The sequence below is a fragment of the Aptenodytes patagonicus genome, chromosome 3 (genome assembly GCF_965638725.1).
Source record: "Aptenodytes patagonicus chromosome 3, bAptPat1.pri.cur, whole genome shotgun sequence".
Lineage (NCBI taxonomy): Eukaryota > Metazoa > Chordata > Aves > Sphenisciformes > Spheniscidae > Aptenodytes > Aptenodytes patagonicus.
In genome coordinates this window covers 106,898,538-106,913,787 of record NC_134951.1, presented here as the reverse complement: position 1 = coordinate 106,913,787, position 15,250 = coordinate 106,898,538, and the positions used below count along the sequence as shown (strand labels likewise).

Here is a 15,250-nt window from a genome sequence, read left to right as displayed (position 1 = left end):
AGCTCCTTTGAAAGCTTTTGAAAAACATACTAGTGCTGAAGGATTCATATTGATGGCTTGAGTGGTATTTGAGGTGTAAGAGTTTCCCTGTTAAATATTATTAGAAAAAAACCATGACATCTGTTGTTAATAATATCTCAGTTCCTATGTGCTATCCAGCTCCGTGATAACCAGGTAATTGTTTTCAAATCTTGTTTATCAATACGATCTGCAACAGAGATGAAGGAAGAACACAGAGGGCTGCTCACAGAGAGGGGTCCTTTTGTAGCCTTGTAATTCTGAGACACCGGTCAAAGAAGTCAGTCGCTTCAAAGAAGGTCCCCCCTACCCCCCCCTTTAGCCATAAATCTTACTTCTAAGTATTTTGACTGTTTCAGGCTAGTGTTTAAGCCCACACAGTGGGCACTGGAAAATAATCCTTTAATACAGAAAGAAAAGTACCATTAGCTCATTTCCGGCAGCTATTCTGTATTTTAGATGAGGTGTTTTGCTGTCGAAACAAATGCAGTTATTCATAGACTGTGGCTGCGTGATTTACATCAAGGCCTATATTCAGTAAAGATAACAGATTTACTTTCTTCATGCATGTGCCCACAATATAATCCTCCTTTGATAGAACTTGAAGGAATTTTTTCAGCCTTTTGTAGCATCGATGTTTTAATGCATTGACTAGTGGAGAGGCTTTTTTCCATGCAAGTTGAAAAGTTCATGTTATGATCTTGTATGAAATATCTACTTACGTAATTAAATGTGCCCAGTTGTGGGTTAGGATGTACAGTGTGCGTGCTTTTTTAATTTTATTTTTCCTCTCTCTCTCTCCCCCTCTCCTCCCTTTCTCCTCCACCCCATCACGCTTGGCTCTCGTTGCTTATCTGCAGCCACGCTTCCTCCATTGCATTATCCCGGTTCATTATCTAATACATGAATGGGATTAATTGAGCATCTCTTGGGAAGCAGACCATTGCTCCGAACGTCAAGAAACTGGACAAAGTTTTATTCTTACTGTAAGCCTGCAGGTATGGGTCTTGCTTCACTTGGTGCCAGTCTGCTTACTGACGTCAGCGGGGGCAGCACTGGATCTCCTTCCCGTAAGGAAAAGGACAGGTTTGCAGTTTGGAGGGGCCACCACACTGTTCACATTTCATCTGTTGCAAGTTGAGTGGTTCTTGCTGATCTTTCCTCTCTCCCCCAGTTGTACATGTGATTCTTCGGGTTTTACAAGACAGATTTTTTTAAAGAAAACATTTCCTTTCCTGGTGGGCCAAGGAATCCCAACGTGTTGGAACCTCCTTACATTAAATAGGTAACTTTTTGACTTTGGAGTCTTTAGAGTTAGAGGTAGTGTGATGCACTTTAGAAATCTGTAGTTATAACCCAAATTTTCCCAGTTTCTATTCATTTGAAAGACTTTGTGTTTTCCAAATATATATATTAAAGGAAGCAAAGGAGAACGGGAGGTACACAAGCGTGACCACTGTTTGAGTAGAAATTGTAGAAGCTCAGTTGTATAAGCCGTATTAAAATCAGAAGAAAGGCAGGAGCAGAAATATCACACCTTTATTAAGTGCATAGGACCATGTTTTGCTGGGGTAACACGCCTTCCCGGCAGGGTCTCGGCTGAGAGCAGCATTGCGTGAACGCAGCTAGGCAGCTTTCAGTCTTCATCTGACACCAGAGTGGTGGTACCTGTGTAACGAGCTGCAGGCAGATCTTGCAGTCTCACAAGCGTTGTGGCTATTTGCTTCTTAATCTCCAAGTGCTCTCTTGTCACTGTCCCGTTGCAAAATCCCAATACAGAAGTGAAACTGCAGCCAGCTCTTGAAAATAGGTATTTTTTCATTAAAGTGGGATAGGTGATGTTTGAACTTTTTTGCCTTTATTTTTAACAAACTTTTTATTGCATCATTTGAAATTATAGAGCAACTGGCACTGGTTTGTGCTAGCGTATGTTTAACTAGCGTTGAATGTACTGGGATGTATAATTTTACTCCCTATCTGATTCAATTACTTGCCTCTATTAGAGTTATTGCTTCTGCTCTTCATATTATCCTGTGTTTAGAACTTTTATTTGCAGTTTTACTCATGTCTTTGTAACATGAGAGAATAATGAAAATGCACTGTAAGAAGTTTTCCTGTGGTTTTTACTAAGCATATCCTTCACTGTTTTTATAATGGTTTTTGCACGCCTATCAGTCACATTTAGCAGGAAATGTAATCTCCTATAGTCACTATAGCTCCAGCGAGCCTGAAGGAGTTGAAAACCTTTCACAAAGGTGACTAACTGAAAGAAAAAGTAAATGGTGCTGATACTATGTTGCTACTGATTGTAGCCAGTGGGGTAAAATAGGGACAGAAAGTGAAGAATCCTATCAAATCTTCTGAGAGGTTTTAAGACACTTGGCTATAATTGATTTTAAATAGTTGACCCTTACAATAACAGTTAGGTTTTCCTGATCTTTGATTGCTAGGAAGTGTTTAGTAAAAATTTAGGATGCAGGACCTTGTGCCTTCGGTGCCTTTTCTGAAGGGTGGCACTTAGAGAACAGGTGTAGTACCAGGTCTGAAAGAAGGATGTGCCAAAATACCAAAATGCTGGTCTCATTTCTCTTCTTCTGAATGGTTTGTCCATGTATAAAACATTCCGAGTTTGCAGTATTAACACCTCTTATGGACATTCAATTACAGAATAAATTGCTTTCTTTTGGAAAAAAAAAAATCAGTGCGTTTTGAATCAACTGGCTATTTCGGAGAAAGTAACTTTTATTCTAATGTAGCTTTGCCATACAGGAAGAATGGGAATGTATTCTGGGGAGTTCCCTTGCCTGCTGAGACCAGGAGCCTTCCTTGGGCTGTAATTTCACAAACTGCTCAGCTGACCTGGCCAACTGCTGTCAATTAAGGCAGAATTGCTCTTATTCTTCCTTCTCTGAGCTGTGTGGTTCTGCTCTCTTCCCTGCACCAGGTGAGCTACTCATGCTGGGCTCCAACTGTGAGCTATTTAAACTCACTAACCAAACTGAAAAGAATCCTATTCTATTACTAAGTTAGGGAGGTGAAGTGGCTCAACCAGGAGGAGGTCCCAGCAGATTTCTAGAGCTGGCATAAGACAAGCTGTGGCAATGCGCTCTGGAATTAAGGGGCAGGGGGGGAAGCAAGACCTCTCGCCTGTTCCTGGCAGTAGTGAGCTCTTAGGTGAGCCTGCCTCACGTACAAAACTGCATCCTTGGACAGGTGCCATCCAGGCACCAGTCACTCTTGGCTGTGTCTAATTTGAGGTCTTGCAATAACATAGCCGAGGTGTGAGAAGGTTGTAAATGGTTAACTGCTGCACCCTAAACCCTGCCATGGCAGAGAGGTGGAGCTGCTGCAGACACCTGGCATGGACAGACAGGCAGCATTTCTTACTCAGGAAGGGAAACTACTGGGGTCTGGCATTTTGGTTTGTTTTGTTTTTTTAACTTTAGAGCACAAAGTTCTACAAAGTGTACAGGTGAGTGGTAAAAACTCCAGCTTCATTACTGATATTCTTGTGGATTAAAACTGATCACAGTGGCAACCCAGGCATCATTTTGGGTATGTTACTTTATGCAGATGTTACTCCTAACTTGAATGCTTACACTAACTCAAAAAGAGTCCTTCATCAGTAGTTGCATTATAAAGACCTGTTAGATCGTTGAGGGTATTCTGGAGCGATAAGTAAGGAAGTAATGGATAAGGCGCTAATTTTCAGTTTGGGAAGTTCACATCGTTTCTGTGATAGAGACTGTTTACAGACGCTGACTTAATGAGATCCACAAAAATACTTGGTACTTGTGCACCTTGATGCAGAAGAGTAATTAGGTGTCTGCCTGATAGATTTGTGTCCATGAAACTCCATAAAACTGTTCTGTGGATGCACAAGAAAGGTGTTTTTACACAAAAAGAGGGGCGCTTTAGCAGGGGAGGAGGGGATAACAAAGGGTGCACCTACTAACATTTATGCACTTCAGAGTCAGTGAGTACGTACTCACTGTTGTATTGCAACAAAAGAGAAGAAAGAAAGGGTAGAATTTTAACTGGTCCCAATTGGAGTGATTCTTTTGACTTTATTTAAACCTCTAGGCATTTTGTTTGGACTACTGAAAGCAGAATCTGACCCAAGTTGGATAGAGTGAAAACGCATGACAACTTAGATACAAAAAAACTGTTACAGCAAAGATGGATCTGATGGAAAATGGAAATTTTCCTGGGAAGGGAAAGCTGTGGTGGAATTGGGAAAGTAGAAATGCTACTTGAGATGATTTTTGATCTTTGGCCACCGTGTATTGGTGTCTGATGATGCACAGTAGTAGTAACAGTAGCAGTTGTCTTATGCTTTGAATGTCCTAGAGTCCTTGGCATCTGTTCATGCACACAGGTATGGAACCTCTAGATGCTTAGAAACCTTGAAAGTTCTGCACAGGATATTGTAATATTTATAAAAATGAAGTGAAAGTAGAATTTTACTCTTTTTCCAGAATGTAGAGGTGAGAATGTTACTGGTTTTATTACTGTTTGGATTATGGTAATACTTAAATCTCCCCAAGGATTTTTAAAGATTTAAATGGCTGGGGGATGAGGTCCACGTCTTGCCAGGGACTGCATAAACAAGCAGTTGAAAACAGTGGCTTTGCAGCAGAAGGCTTGTATTATGTAAGGGTTAAAAACCGCTTTCATCTGTCCAGAGATGAATTTGACTCCTGAGACTTTATCAGGCTTGATGGGAATTCCACCCATAACTGGGTGGGATAGAGACACCTTGTAACGTACAGGAATACTCCTTGCCATGCTCTACCTGCATGAAGAGCAATCAAGGGAGAGAAAGCTATTTCACAGGGAGAGATTTCCTCCTCTAGACAGAACTCAACTAGATGGAGATGGATTGTGCCAGACGTCGTGTCTCTCATACACTGTTATTTTTATTCCTCCCTAAAACTGTAGGCTTGCGCACCACTTGCAGCTTACATCAAATGCTGCGGTCTCGTGCCCAGCCCAGGGTTACATACTTCTGTTAGGTGTGCTGCTGCTCCTGCAGCGCTAGGAATGCTGGAGGGGTGCCACGCGCTGTTGGTAAATACAGGCTGCAGTTTGACAGTAATTGCTTTCTTCCTGGAGTTTCAGAAATTATGTACAAAAGCAAATGAAGTGAGAGAAAGCATTCTGCTTTAAGTGCATGTCATATCAGATGCTATTTTTTTTTTACGCTCCTTTGAATGTGGTACAGTTAAATATATGAAGTCTGTAACAGAGGAGCAAGTTACATACTTGGAAATGTCCTGAGCGTTATCTTGGCCTTAATTATTTATAAGCCTTTCTTCTCTCCTGGCCTTTAAATAAATTTAAGGAAGCAGGAGAATGCCCTGTGACTGGAGCAGTGCCCTTCACCACACAAAGCAGCTTCTGCTGCATGGCCTCTTCCTCATGAAACAACTAGCGGCTTCCCTTGCTCCCTTCAGTCTGTCTTTTAAAACTACAAAAAAAAAATCTGGCCAGCCCCAGCTGGCTTTGGGAGAACGAAGGAGGAATTTTTTGTATTTCTGGCTTCTTTTGGTTTTAGGTTTGGAAAAGATGTAGAATACTCATTTATTTGCTTTTTGTGTACTAGTGGTTTGACCTAGTTTCACTGTAATGTCTCGTAAAGAAAAAAAATTACTGTTTTGGAAACGCACAAATTTTTATCTGCATCAGGTAATTTAAACCCCTCAGGAGATTTTTATATTTTGTACAGAAACTAACCAATTTTCTTAAAAATCAGAAGCAATTCTGAGTTACATGTCGCAGTGTAAATCTGACCTAGTTCTTCATGCAGGACTGGCCAGTGAAGAAGGCTGGTTGCTAATAGGTAGTGTTACTGCTTGGGGTCATGATAAGCCTTTTTCTCCCTAAACCACAACGGCTGTGCCATCTGTGGCTTGAAGGTGTTTCAGTTTGGTGCCCAGCGTTGTGCTTGGAAGATATTCTTGGTTATATGAGATACATGTTTTTTGCTACCTCTGTGTATGTGAATAACAGTATTCTGTTGCTGAACGATGGGGGCGTGGTACCTCTTGAAAACTCTTTTGTACAGGGAAGGATTCCTTGCAAGAACGCTCAGTGATTTCTACTCTCTCCCCTTGCAAGATGCAGCGGTGTTGTGGGGGAATCAAATACCGTTGGAGAGATCGTACATCCATATCTGCTGCCTTTGCACAGACAATATGCTGGTAGGGCTTCCGCACGTAGTGTCGAGTGAGAATAAGTAAGCATGTCTTGAGCTGGGACATACAGTGTTTGTATCAGGCTCCATCTTTAAGCTGCTTTCTAGTGAAAGCTGTTAAGAGAACTTACATTGTGCTTGGAATGAGATTGCGGGTTAAAGGTTTAGTTTTATTCTGTGTCAAATCTGTTTTCATTCTTTATCCTCTTTTGCCATCTTCAGTCTTCCCTGTGTTCCCCACAGCCATTGACTTTATCCATATGGCTTTTTGAAGTAAATAACGTAAGAAATAGGATTCCAATATCTATGATAGCAAAGGTGTTGGCTCGTTGTTCAGGATTTTTTCTTGGTTTACTGAAACAGGAGAATATTAAACTTCACCAAGAATCCACTAAGACATGGTATCTCTTCATCTTCATACTGATGAAACTGCATTTAGGATAGATGCTTTTTCAAAAGCCTGTTTTGATTTTACACTTTGTACACAATGTTTGTCATCAAACCGTTTCAGGCGAGATAATTTGCAGAATGAAATTTAGCTGTCAAATGAGCATGTGCTCAAAAGCGTTAAAGGTTTAAAATGCAGTCAGAGCACCATGCTGGCCTGGTCCTTCACCTGGAAATTATGTTGGGTGTGGGGACCCTGAGTGTGCCTGTATGCCTTAATGGCCCTGACCAGCCTCACCTCTGGCTTCCACCCCATCCTCTGCCCACAGGTCTGGGACCTCCAGTTCAGATCAGCCCAGGACTGTCAGTCAGTGACTGAGCTCTGTGGTTGGTGGTCTCCAGCCCGGTCTCCTGCTGCCCCAGGTGGGGGTCCCTGGCCGCCCCCCGGACCTGGTTCAACCCCGGCCATGCCTGGTGCTGTCGATGGACCCATTTCTCCGCTTGTCTGGCTCATCTCCTGAAGGACTGTGCTGCAGTGGGGTGAGGACAGTGCCCTGCTGGGGTCACCCTCAGCTCCCAACTCATCCCCTCTCACGGGGCAGCCCTGCTCCTGCTGCTCTCTGGCAATGCCTGTGCTTTTGTACCGTGCTGTCGTCAGCGCACACCTGTCTAAGCGTTACAAATGTCTTGGTCTCTCAGACTGTTACTTTCTGAGATACTTGAGAGTTTTAGTGCCAGGCTTTTGGTTTTTAGAGGGACCTTATTTCAACTTATGATTTTGAGGTTTTACTTTAGAATTGGTATTCATATCGAGTATTAGTGATGGCTCACTTATAGATGAGTGGTTAGATGGGCAGGTAAATTGTGCTTCTGCAAAGCCTTTTTTTTTTTTTGTAGTTGTGGTTTCTGGGACATGGTTGGGGGACACTGGGTTTTGTGTTTTATATGCCTACAAAGTATGTACTTTGAGTGAAGGGAATTTGTATTTAGCAGAATGTTTGAATTCCCAAGCTTATGTTCCTTCTAAAAACCTTGTTTAGTTCGGCACGTTTGTTAGAGTAAGCTTAACTCGCAGAGAGCAATTGATACATAAATTTGAAGTATGATGGTGGGAAGGGGAAGAAAGAATCCAAAATAACCAAAACATGGAACAAAAAGAAAAAAAGGAAAAATACCCAAGGTTCATAAAGAGCTCAGTCTAGTTTCTTTCCAGAAAAATAAATCCTTAAATAGAAGATGTCAGTTTAAAAGATGTCAGTTTAAAAGATGTCACATCTGTCTCTCTCACACCTGAAATATTCTTAAAAGAAATCCTTTTTTAAAAAGCAGAATGAGTTCATGGTTATCTGATGAGCTTTTTATAGGCTTGCTTTAGTTTCATTTGTTTTGTTTTGTTTTAATTGTAGTGAAAGTGTCAGTTTGAGGAGGGGAGTGTTGTGAATGCCTGCATAGTTTGGTTTACTTGGTTAGGGACATTGCTGCTCCTTGGCAACCTTTAACCAGGAAAGGAGATCCTGTAATGAAATAATCCTTCATTTGGAAGACCAAAACCCTTCTATCTCCAGTCTTCTGCTTTTTTTAGTTGTCCACAAAATAACTGTGAATAAAAATGGATGCTCCTGATGCTTTTAAGATTATACAAACATAAAGAAGCTACATACTCTGTTTGCTTTAGGAACCTGTAAGCGACCAGGGCCTTTGAGATCTTATTTAGAAAGCTTACCAGAAGCTTTCTGAGTGTCAACTTAACAGAAAACCCAAGTGGAAAGTTGGTCAAACATCCAGAAGTTGTGTAAACAGAAAAGTTAGACATGTGCATTGAATTGAGAATTAATAGTTGTTACAGGCTGGACCTATCTGAGCTCGTTTAAACTGTCCCAGTCTTGCCATGTCAATTCATTCTTTAATTGGAAACTAATTTAAGTGTGACGTTTCATGTGACAGAGCTGTCATCGGGCATTCATGTATATTTAAGTGAAATGAAAAAGTAACTCAAACCCTGTTACACAAAGTGCATCCATTAAACCGTTTGTATGTCTGTGTCTTTAGAAAATGGTGCTGGCTGATTAATTGCCCTCAGTGGAATTGAGGAAAAACTCCTTTTATTTTGCTGCTTCTTGAAAAATGGAGGAAATATTGGCCTTGTTTACCTGAGCATATGATATAACTTAGAGCAATTCATTCCCAATCCATGTCGACATTTCAGTTATACAGGAATTGGTGGGTTTATCCCAGAGTAGCACGTTTGCACACAAGTCTTCTGGGATGGCTTATCCTGTGATAGCTGTAGTGTTCAATGTGCCTGGTGAGCAAGGCCAATCACTTTATTTTTTTTTACTAACACTGATTTCATCTTTAGGCTACTATTAACTATACAATTACTGTACAGAGGATGGCTCATGTTCTGTGAGGAAACGTGTGCAACTAACAGTAATGCAAGATAAGGTTTGGTTTTTTTTTTAAAACTCTCCATGTGTCCGACTTAGAATAATCTGCAAAGCCAGAGACTGAACAAAAATGCTGTTCTTGATAAGACATCGTCTTCCACGCCCTTCCTTCTTTGTAATTTCCTTCCATTCTTCCCACTTTTCAACTTCGTGCTGTAGTTTTGGATAGGTTGGTAGGCAAGGTAAGTGCCAAATAGTTGGCTAGGGGTTAAAGCACTAGCCTGGCCTGTGTGTTTTAGTACATAGATCTACTGCCATTCTCCTGAGTGATGTTGGACAAGCTGGCTAATGTTTGTTTCAATTCCTCTTCTGTGAGTCATGGGTAACACGTCCCTGCTTCATCAGATTGTTGTGGGGATGTATTCATGTGTCTTTGATGGCTTCTGATGTTACAGTGATGCAAGGTATAACAGCTCTCTCGTGCAATCATGTGACAATAACACATTATGTCTGTACCCACGAAAGTTAGAAATGGGAGATTAAACTACAGCAGCTAATTTGATAGGTTTGTTTGCACTTCAGTCAAATAGCATGTGCCCCTTCTCAAAGTCTCTAGGCTTTTCTCTGGTAAAGCTAGTAGACTGTCAGGGTAGTCGCACACCTAACCAGTGAAAGGTTGCTTGTGGTTTTCTGTTTGTGTGGGGTTTTCTTGTTTTGTGTTGCTTTAACCCCCCAATAAATGCCAAGATATACTGGCTTTGGAAAATACACTTTATCAAATATGTGATAGTTATGTTTCTAGTGTAATGATAATCACTGTAGTCAATCAGTCTGCTTCTAATAATTTCCATAGCAACTACATTCAGTAAAAAGTGAAAATAACTGATTCATGCAGTCCTATGCCAAATGATACATGTGAGCAATGTACTATCTGTTTGAAATGTCACATCCAGCTAAATGATGCGTACTCTGCTGGCAATGCTTTCCGTTGCTTCTCTTAAGAAGCAAGGAAATGGGAGCTAGTTTTTGTTTGCAGTACTATTTGTTAAGAGAAATGGACTTTTAAATGCCAATGTTGGTGTCCCTCCATCTCTTTCTCCAGAATATTCAAACAAAACCAGGAAGGCTTGGTAGCAAGTAATTGGCTTTTTATTTCATTCCTCTCTGCATGTGGAAAGTGACATTTTAAAGCTGATTATGCCAGTGCAAATGCTTTGTTTGGTTTAGCTTGAACCTGCTCCTAACTAAACTTTTTTTTAAAAAAAGAAGTGGATCTCGCAGATGAGGATCATAGCTTCTTAAATGTCATTATTTCTGTATCTCTAGTTCTTCTGTCTACTCTGTATTTTGGCTTAACAGTTGCACGTGTCCCTGGTAAATTTTTAGGAGTAGCAATTAGAAACAACATCTAGAATATGTGTTCTCATCCTCCCACTCGGTTTTATCCTGGTCTCTGACAGCTGCTCCTGCAGTTACTCATTCCACCTGAAAGTGAGCAAAATGTCAGGGATTGCCTCAGAGGAGCCTTCTCTGAAATGGCTCGGATGCTTCTTGCCTTTCACATGCATGCCTTAGGTTTGATTTTTCAGAGGTGCTGAGCGCCTGCATTTCCTGCTGACTGCAGCCAGCCTTTCTTCTTTCAAAATCGCACCTCTTTTAAATGCCTCTATTCCTTAGCTTTTTAAGCTAGCTTTCAAAGCTGGCCTGAGGGCACCAAAACTTAACTTGAAGATTATGTTATAGACCCCTGTGGTGGGGGTAATGGTGGGAGAGTTAGCACCTCTGGATGTGTGCCCTGTAGAGTTGCTGTTTGTACTGAGCTTCTCGAAGAACGGCTTTGCAATTAAATCCGTACTTTAAATTGAGCGCTGAAATAGAATTTTGAAAGATTTGTTGTATAAAGTGTTCTTTTGGGAGAGGTAGTAAGTACCTGGCAATCCTGTGTGTGGAGGTTTTTATTTTATGGTTTTAAATGTGACTCTTTTCCTTTAAGCTATTTTCTTTTCCCCTGATCTTTAGGAACATCTTATTTCACACTTAACTCTACTTATTTGTATGTATTTTGCAGGAATTCCTTGAAACTCGCCCTGGGAATGGACAGCTACCTCCATTTCTGGAGGAGAGTAGTGCCAAGCGAAGAAGCCTTCAAGGCAAGTCAACAAGTGTGCTGATAACTCTCGGAAGAGTGCAGGGGAGGAGCGACCTTCCAGGCCAACAGCCATGCCTTTCGGGCTGAAACTGCGACGGACCAGACGCTACAACGTCTTGAGCAAGAACTGCTTTGTGACAAGGATCCGTCTGCTGGACAACAATGTGATCGAGTGCACCCTCTCCGTGGAGAGCACGGGGCAGGAGTGCTTGGAAGCTGTCGCTCAGAGGCTGGAATTACGTGAGGTAAGAGTAACCCAGGAAAGACCATCTGTCACTGTATAGTTTGACACATTTTTAGCTCAGGCAGTCTGTTCGTTTGAATCATGTTATCCTCAGAGCTGGCCAGATACGATCAGCAGCTGGAGCTTGGACAAACATATTCTGGTTGCATGAAAACTGAAGGCAGAACGGCACTCGGGGTTTTGTGCTGTTGCTCATTCATTATAGCTTTGAGAGCTCTTTGTAATACGAAGATGAGGTTTCTTCTTTTCTTAGAAAGCGATGGCCGTTACTCTCTGAACTGGGATGCCAAGGGCCAAGTTACAGTAACTTTTATCTGAATGTAACCCTGGTTTCACCAACACTGCTGGTTGAATTATGCCAGTGGGAAGGAGACCACTGGCTTTTAAATATCCACCTTCATATAAATATATTGTTGTTACTAACATACTGAAAGAGGCAACAGTTGTGTTACTAGCAGGGGCAACTAGTAACAGTTTGAAGATGGTGGTTTTTTTCTTCCCTTTGTTTAACTGAAATATTTCACACCTGAAACTCTGAAAGGCTTCGTTTTACATTCCCAATGCTTCTGAAAAAGCTGAAGAAACCCAGACTTACTTTATTAAAGACTGAAATCCTTTATTTTCTACTTCTTCCTGTAGAGTTCAGTGTTTATTTTAAGTGTTGAGGCTTTTTTAGAAATCTCTCTCCAATGTGCATGGCACAAATGAGCTGTCTTTTCTTACTTACCTTCTGTGGACTCCGTACACGTATCCTGCATGCTTCTAGGCTTTTGCAAATCACAGTTGAAAACCATTGCCTGTAAATTGCTGCGTTTTATCATCTGACTGTCCTGGCTGGTGCTTTCTGTAAGCACAGCTGAGAAATCTAATAATCTTGCAGTGTCTTACATTTGTTGGTCCACGGCCCTTTGTAATGGTGGCAACTGGAAGGTAGCATACAAATAACTAGTGCAGATGAAAACTAAACAAAAACTCCTTTTTGTACATCAATCATTGATAAAGAATGAGAGAAGAATCTCTGTCTGTGTGTGCAGAATAGGCAGGAGAATGTGCAGGCAGGAATAGGGCAGAGTGTCAGAATATTGCATAGTGATTTTTCATACTTAGGGGTTTTTTTCCATGTGGATTTTAGTAGAATCATCTTCCCCCTCCCCTTCTAGAGATGAGGATTTCCCAGTAATTACTTTTTTCTTTTTTTCCTTTTTTTTTTTTTTTTTTTTTCCCCTTTCTGTTGGTGATGCTTTAGGGTGTCCTTACAGAGAGGTTAGGTCCTTCCCTTTCCTTCCAGTGCAGAAAGGAGTGAAATGAATAAAGTGATTCTCCTCATATTCCTTGTGGGCTTATCTAGTTGGTGCAGCAGAAGTCTGGGGCCTAATGATTCTCTCTGGAGGTCCACCTGCATTTGCGAACAATAGCTCTGTCAGCGGGTTAGCATTCTTTTCCACAAAGCATTTTGTGATTTCAGAACGTGTTTTGTTCCACTTTGGAACAAAGCCTGAAGTTTCAAATTTTCCAGAGAAAAGAGAGTGGACAGTAGAGTAGCAAAGGAAGTTGTTTTGGTCAGTGTTCAATTTCATGGGGGTTTTCTTTTTCTATTGCTTTGATTTTTTTAATTTTCAAAATTATTTATGTCATGCAAAAAGAAATATATCGGCACAAAAAGTTTGTGTTTCAAGATAAAAAATATTTTAACAACACAGAGGAGAATGCTTTGATGTTGTTGAAACACTTTCCCCTTCTTTCATCACCCTCCCCACTTTTTTTCTAAACAAAGTTTTGGCAACGTTGAACCAATTTTGTGAAGTTCGGCTTTCAACAGTACAGCATTTTTTGACAGACCTTGGTTTTGGGTTTGGTGTTTTGTTTTTTTTTTCTTAATCTCTTTTTCTGATTGATTCTGGTAGCATCCATTGCTGCTTTAAATGTTTAGGAGAGAAGAGAAGTACCGACCCCTTTCAACTCCAAGAGGGTCTCCCTGTATCCTCTTCTGCTCCTTTCATGAGGAATAATTGGAGCTAGCAAGCTTGGAGGTGCCTGGTGCTGGGCACTGTCCTTTCCCTCAGACCCAAAATTCAGTTGTTCTGCCCCGCTAGTCTTCCTGCCATGCTTTGTAGGGAAACAAAGCTGATGCAGTCATTTGGTGACTCTCCCCTTCTCTCTGGGCTTACCATCATTTTTTAACTCGCTGGCCAATCATATTCTACAGAAGTCAAAAATACTTTGACAAAGCTCAAATTTCTACAAGATTTGTGCAATTGGATAGCTGAGTAGAGGAGAGAAACCCATTAAGTGTACGGAGGAGAAAATCCCTGCAAGTGTCCGTATTGGAGAGAGACTTTTTAAATTCCGCAAATGCAGCAAAAACTTCAGCTGGAATATGCCTTTTCTTAGAAATCCTGATCAGCAAACTATGATGTACAAGTAAGGAAGAAACTAAGCTGCATTAAATCCCATGCTCACAAAACAGTACTAAAATCCTGTTTGTCTCCTCCATGCAGTCTCAGGTAAGAATATGTGTTCTCTTAAAAGTAAAGATCAATTTTTGTTTGATACTTTAGTTTGGTCTTATGTTCAAATAAATGCCAGGTGTACCCCAACTTTTACCTTCGTGTTAGGAATACATCCATGTTTCACTCAAGCCGATTTCTTAGAAATAAACAAAAAACTGTCCACACCCCCCCCCAAAAAAAAAGTAAAACTGTTTGAGATTACTGTATGTATTGTTGTGAAGGACTGTCAATCATTATACCACACATGACTGAGAAAACCAGTATCTAATGGATTATGCATATTTCTATTTGATCTCTGGGGAATGCAACTCCTTCCCTGACTGAGTCAGGGTTCAGGAATAGGTCAGTAGAAAGTGTAGCCATGTAACTACTGTAAAATCTGGTTTTATCCTTTTCAGCAAAGCTCCTGACAAAGCATCAGGTCTTCTAGTTGAACAGTTACCGGTTCCAATAAAATTAGCTCTTATGTCAGCATTATGTAAAAAGTAAAGACGAGAAGAGGGGAGGAAGGGAAAGAGAGGAAAGACAAGGTCGGAAATGTCATTTTACAATCTTGTATGTATGTGCACAGATTACAAAAAGGCTTTTTTTTTTCCAATATAATGGCATTTTTCCCTTCAAGTGAGTCTAAGTGAACCTGCTTGAAATAGCAGAGTAATCTGTACAAATCTGTTGTGAGACTTCATGTCTCCTTTTTGTTCTCCTTAATTCACTTTATAAAATGATAAAAAGTTTAAAGATGGAATATTCTGACATATTGTAAGGTGGTGGTGGTGGTGAGACAAGAAGGTCCTTTCCAACCAAAATTAGTCTTTCGAGCTGAATTTCACAATGGTACCTCCAGCACTACGACATTGCGAAACCCAAACCAAAGCAGGAGGATGGTGGGCTGAGCACTGCAGGTGGACGCTGACCGCTGTCCACGGGTGGCCGGGCACGACTGAAAACCTGTATTCAGCAGCCAGGTTGCCTCAAAGTTTGGCTTGGTTTGACTTGTCTTGCCAGTGAAGCTGGGATGGGGTTCAGGCAGCGCTTGGACAAAAGACCTTCTAGGAACAATTGGCTGACGTAAATGGTGCCTTCCCCTCTGTGCGAGCGCCCCGGGGTAGCAGGATTTAATGCTTTTTGCCCGGAGGAGCTGGAACTCTGCCTCTTTCTCGAGGATAAATATTTAGTTGGCCGCTTCACCAAATGCTTTAATAAACACTGAGCCTGTCTCGTTGGATCCTTTTGAATGAGATTTCCTGGTTTAGTGTCTGTCGTCTCCTGTGGTTGATAATTCTACTCTTTTTGCCCAACATAAAGGCAGGGGTAGTTCTGGACTTGAGAGAATAGCTAAGTCCAAGTCCAAAACGAATA

General features: G+C 41.2%; 1 protein-coding gene across 2 annotated transcripts in view; it reads left to right on the top strand.

Moving 5' to 3' along the window:
* Positions 1 to 15,250, top strand: part of PTPN14 (protein tyrosine phosphatase non-receptor type 14) — a 123,884-nt gene that overhangs the window by 33,408 nt on the left and 75,226 nt on the right. Inside the window, exons 1-2 of one of the 2 annotated variants that reach the window (XM_076334566.1) lie at positions 10,895 to 10,910; positions 11,057 to 11,382. In XM_076334566.1, coding sequence (XP_076190681.1) covers positions 11,209 to 11,382 — 174 coding nt within the window. In that variant the 5' untranslated portion in view covers positions 10,895 to 10,910; positions 11,057 to 11,208. Of the gene's footprint in view, positions 1 to 10,894; positions 10,911 to 11,056; positions 11,383 to 15,250 lie in introns of those variants that run through there. The other variant, XM_076334565.1, reaches the window with a different exon arrangement.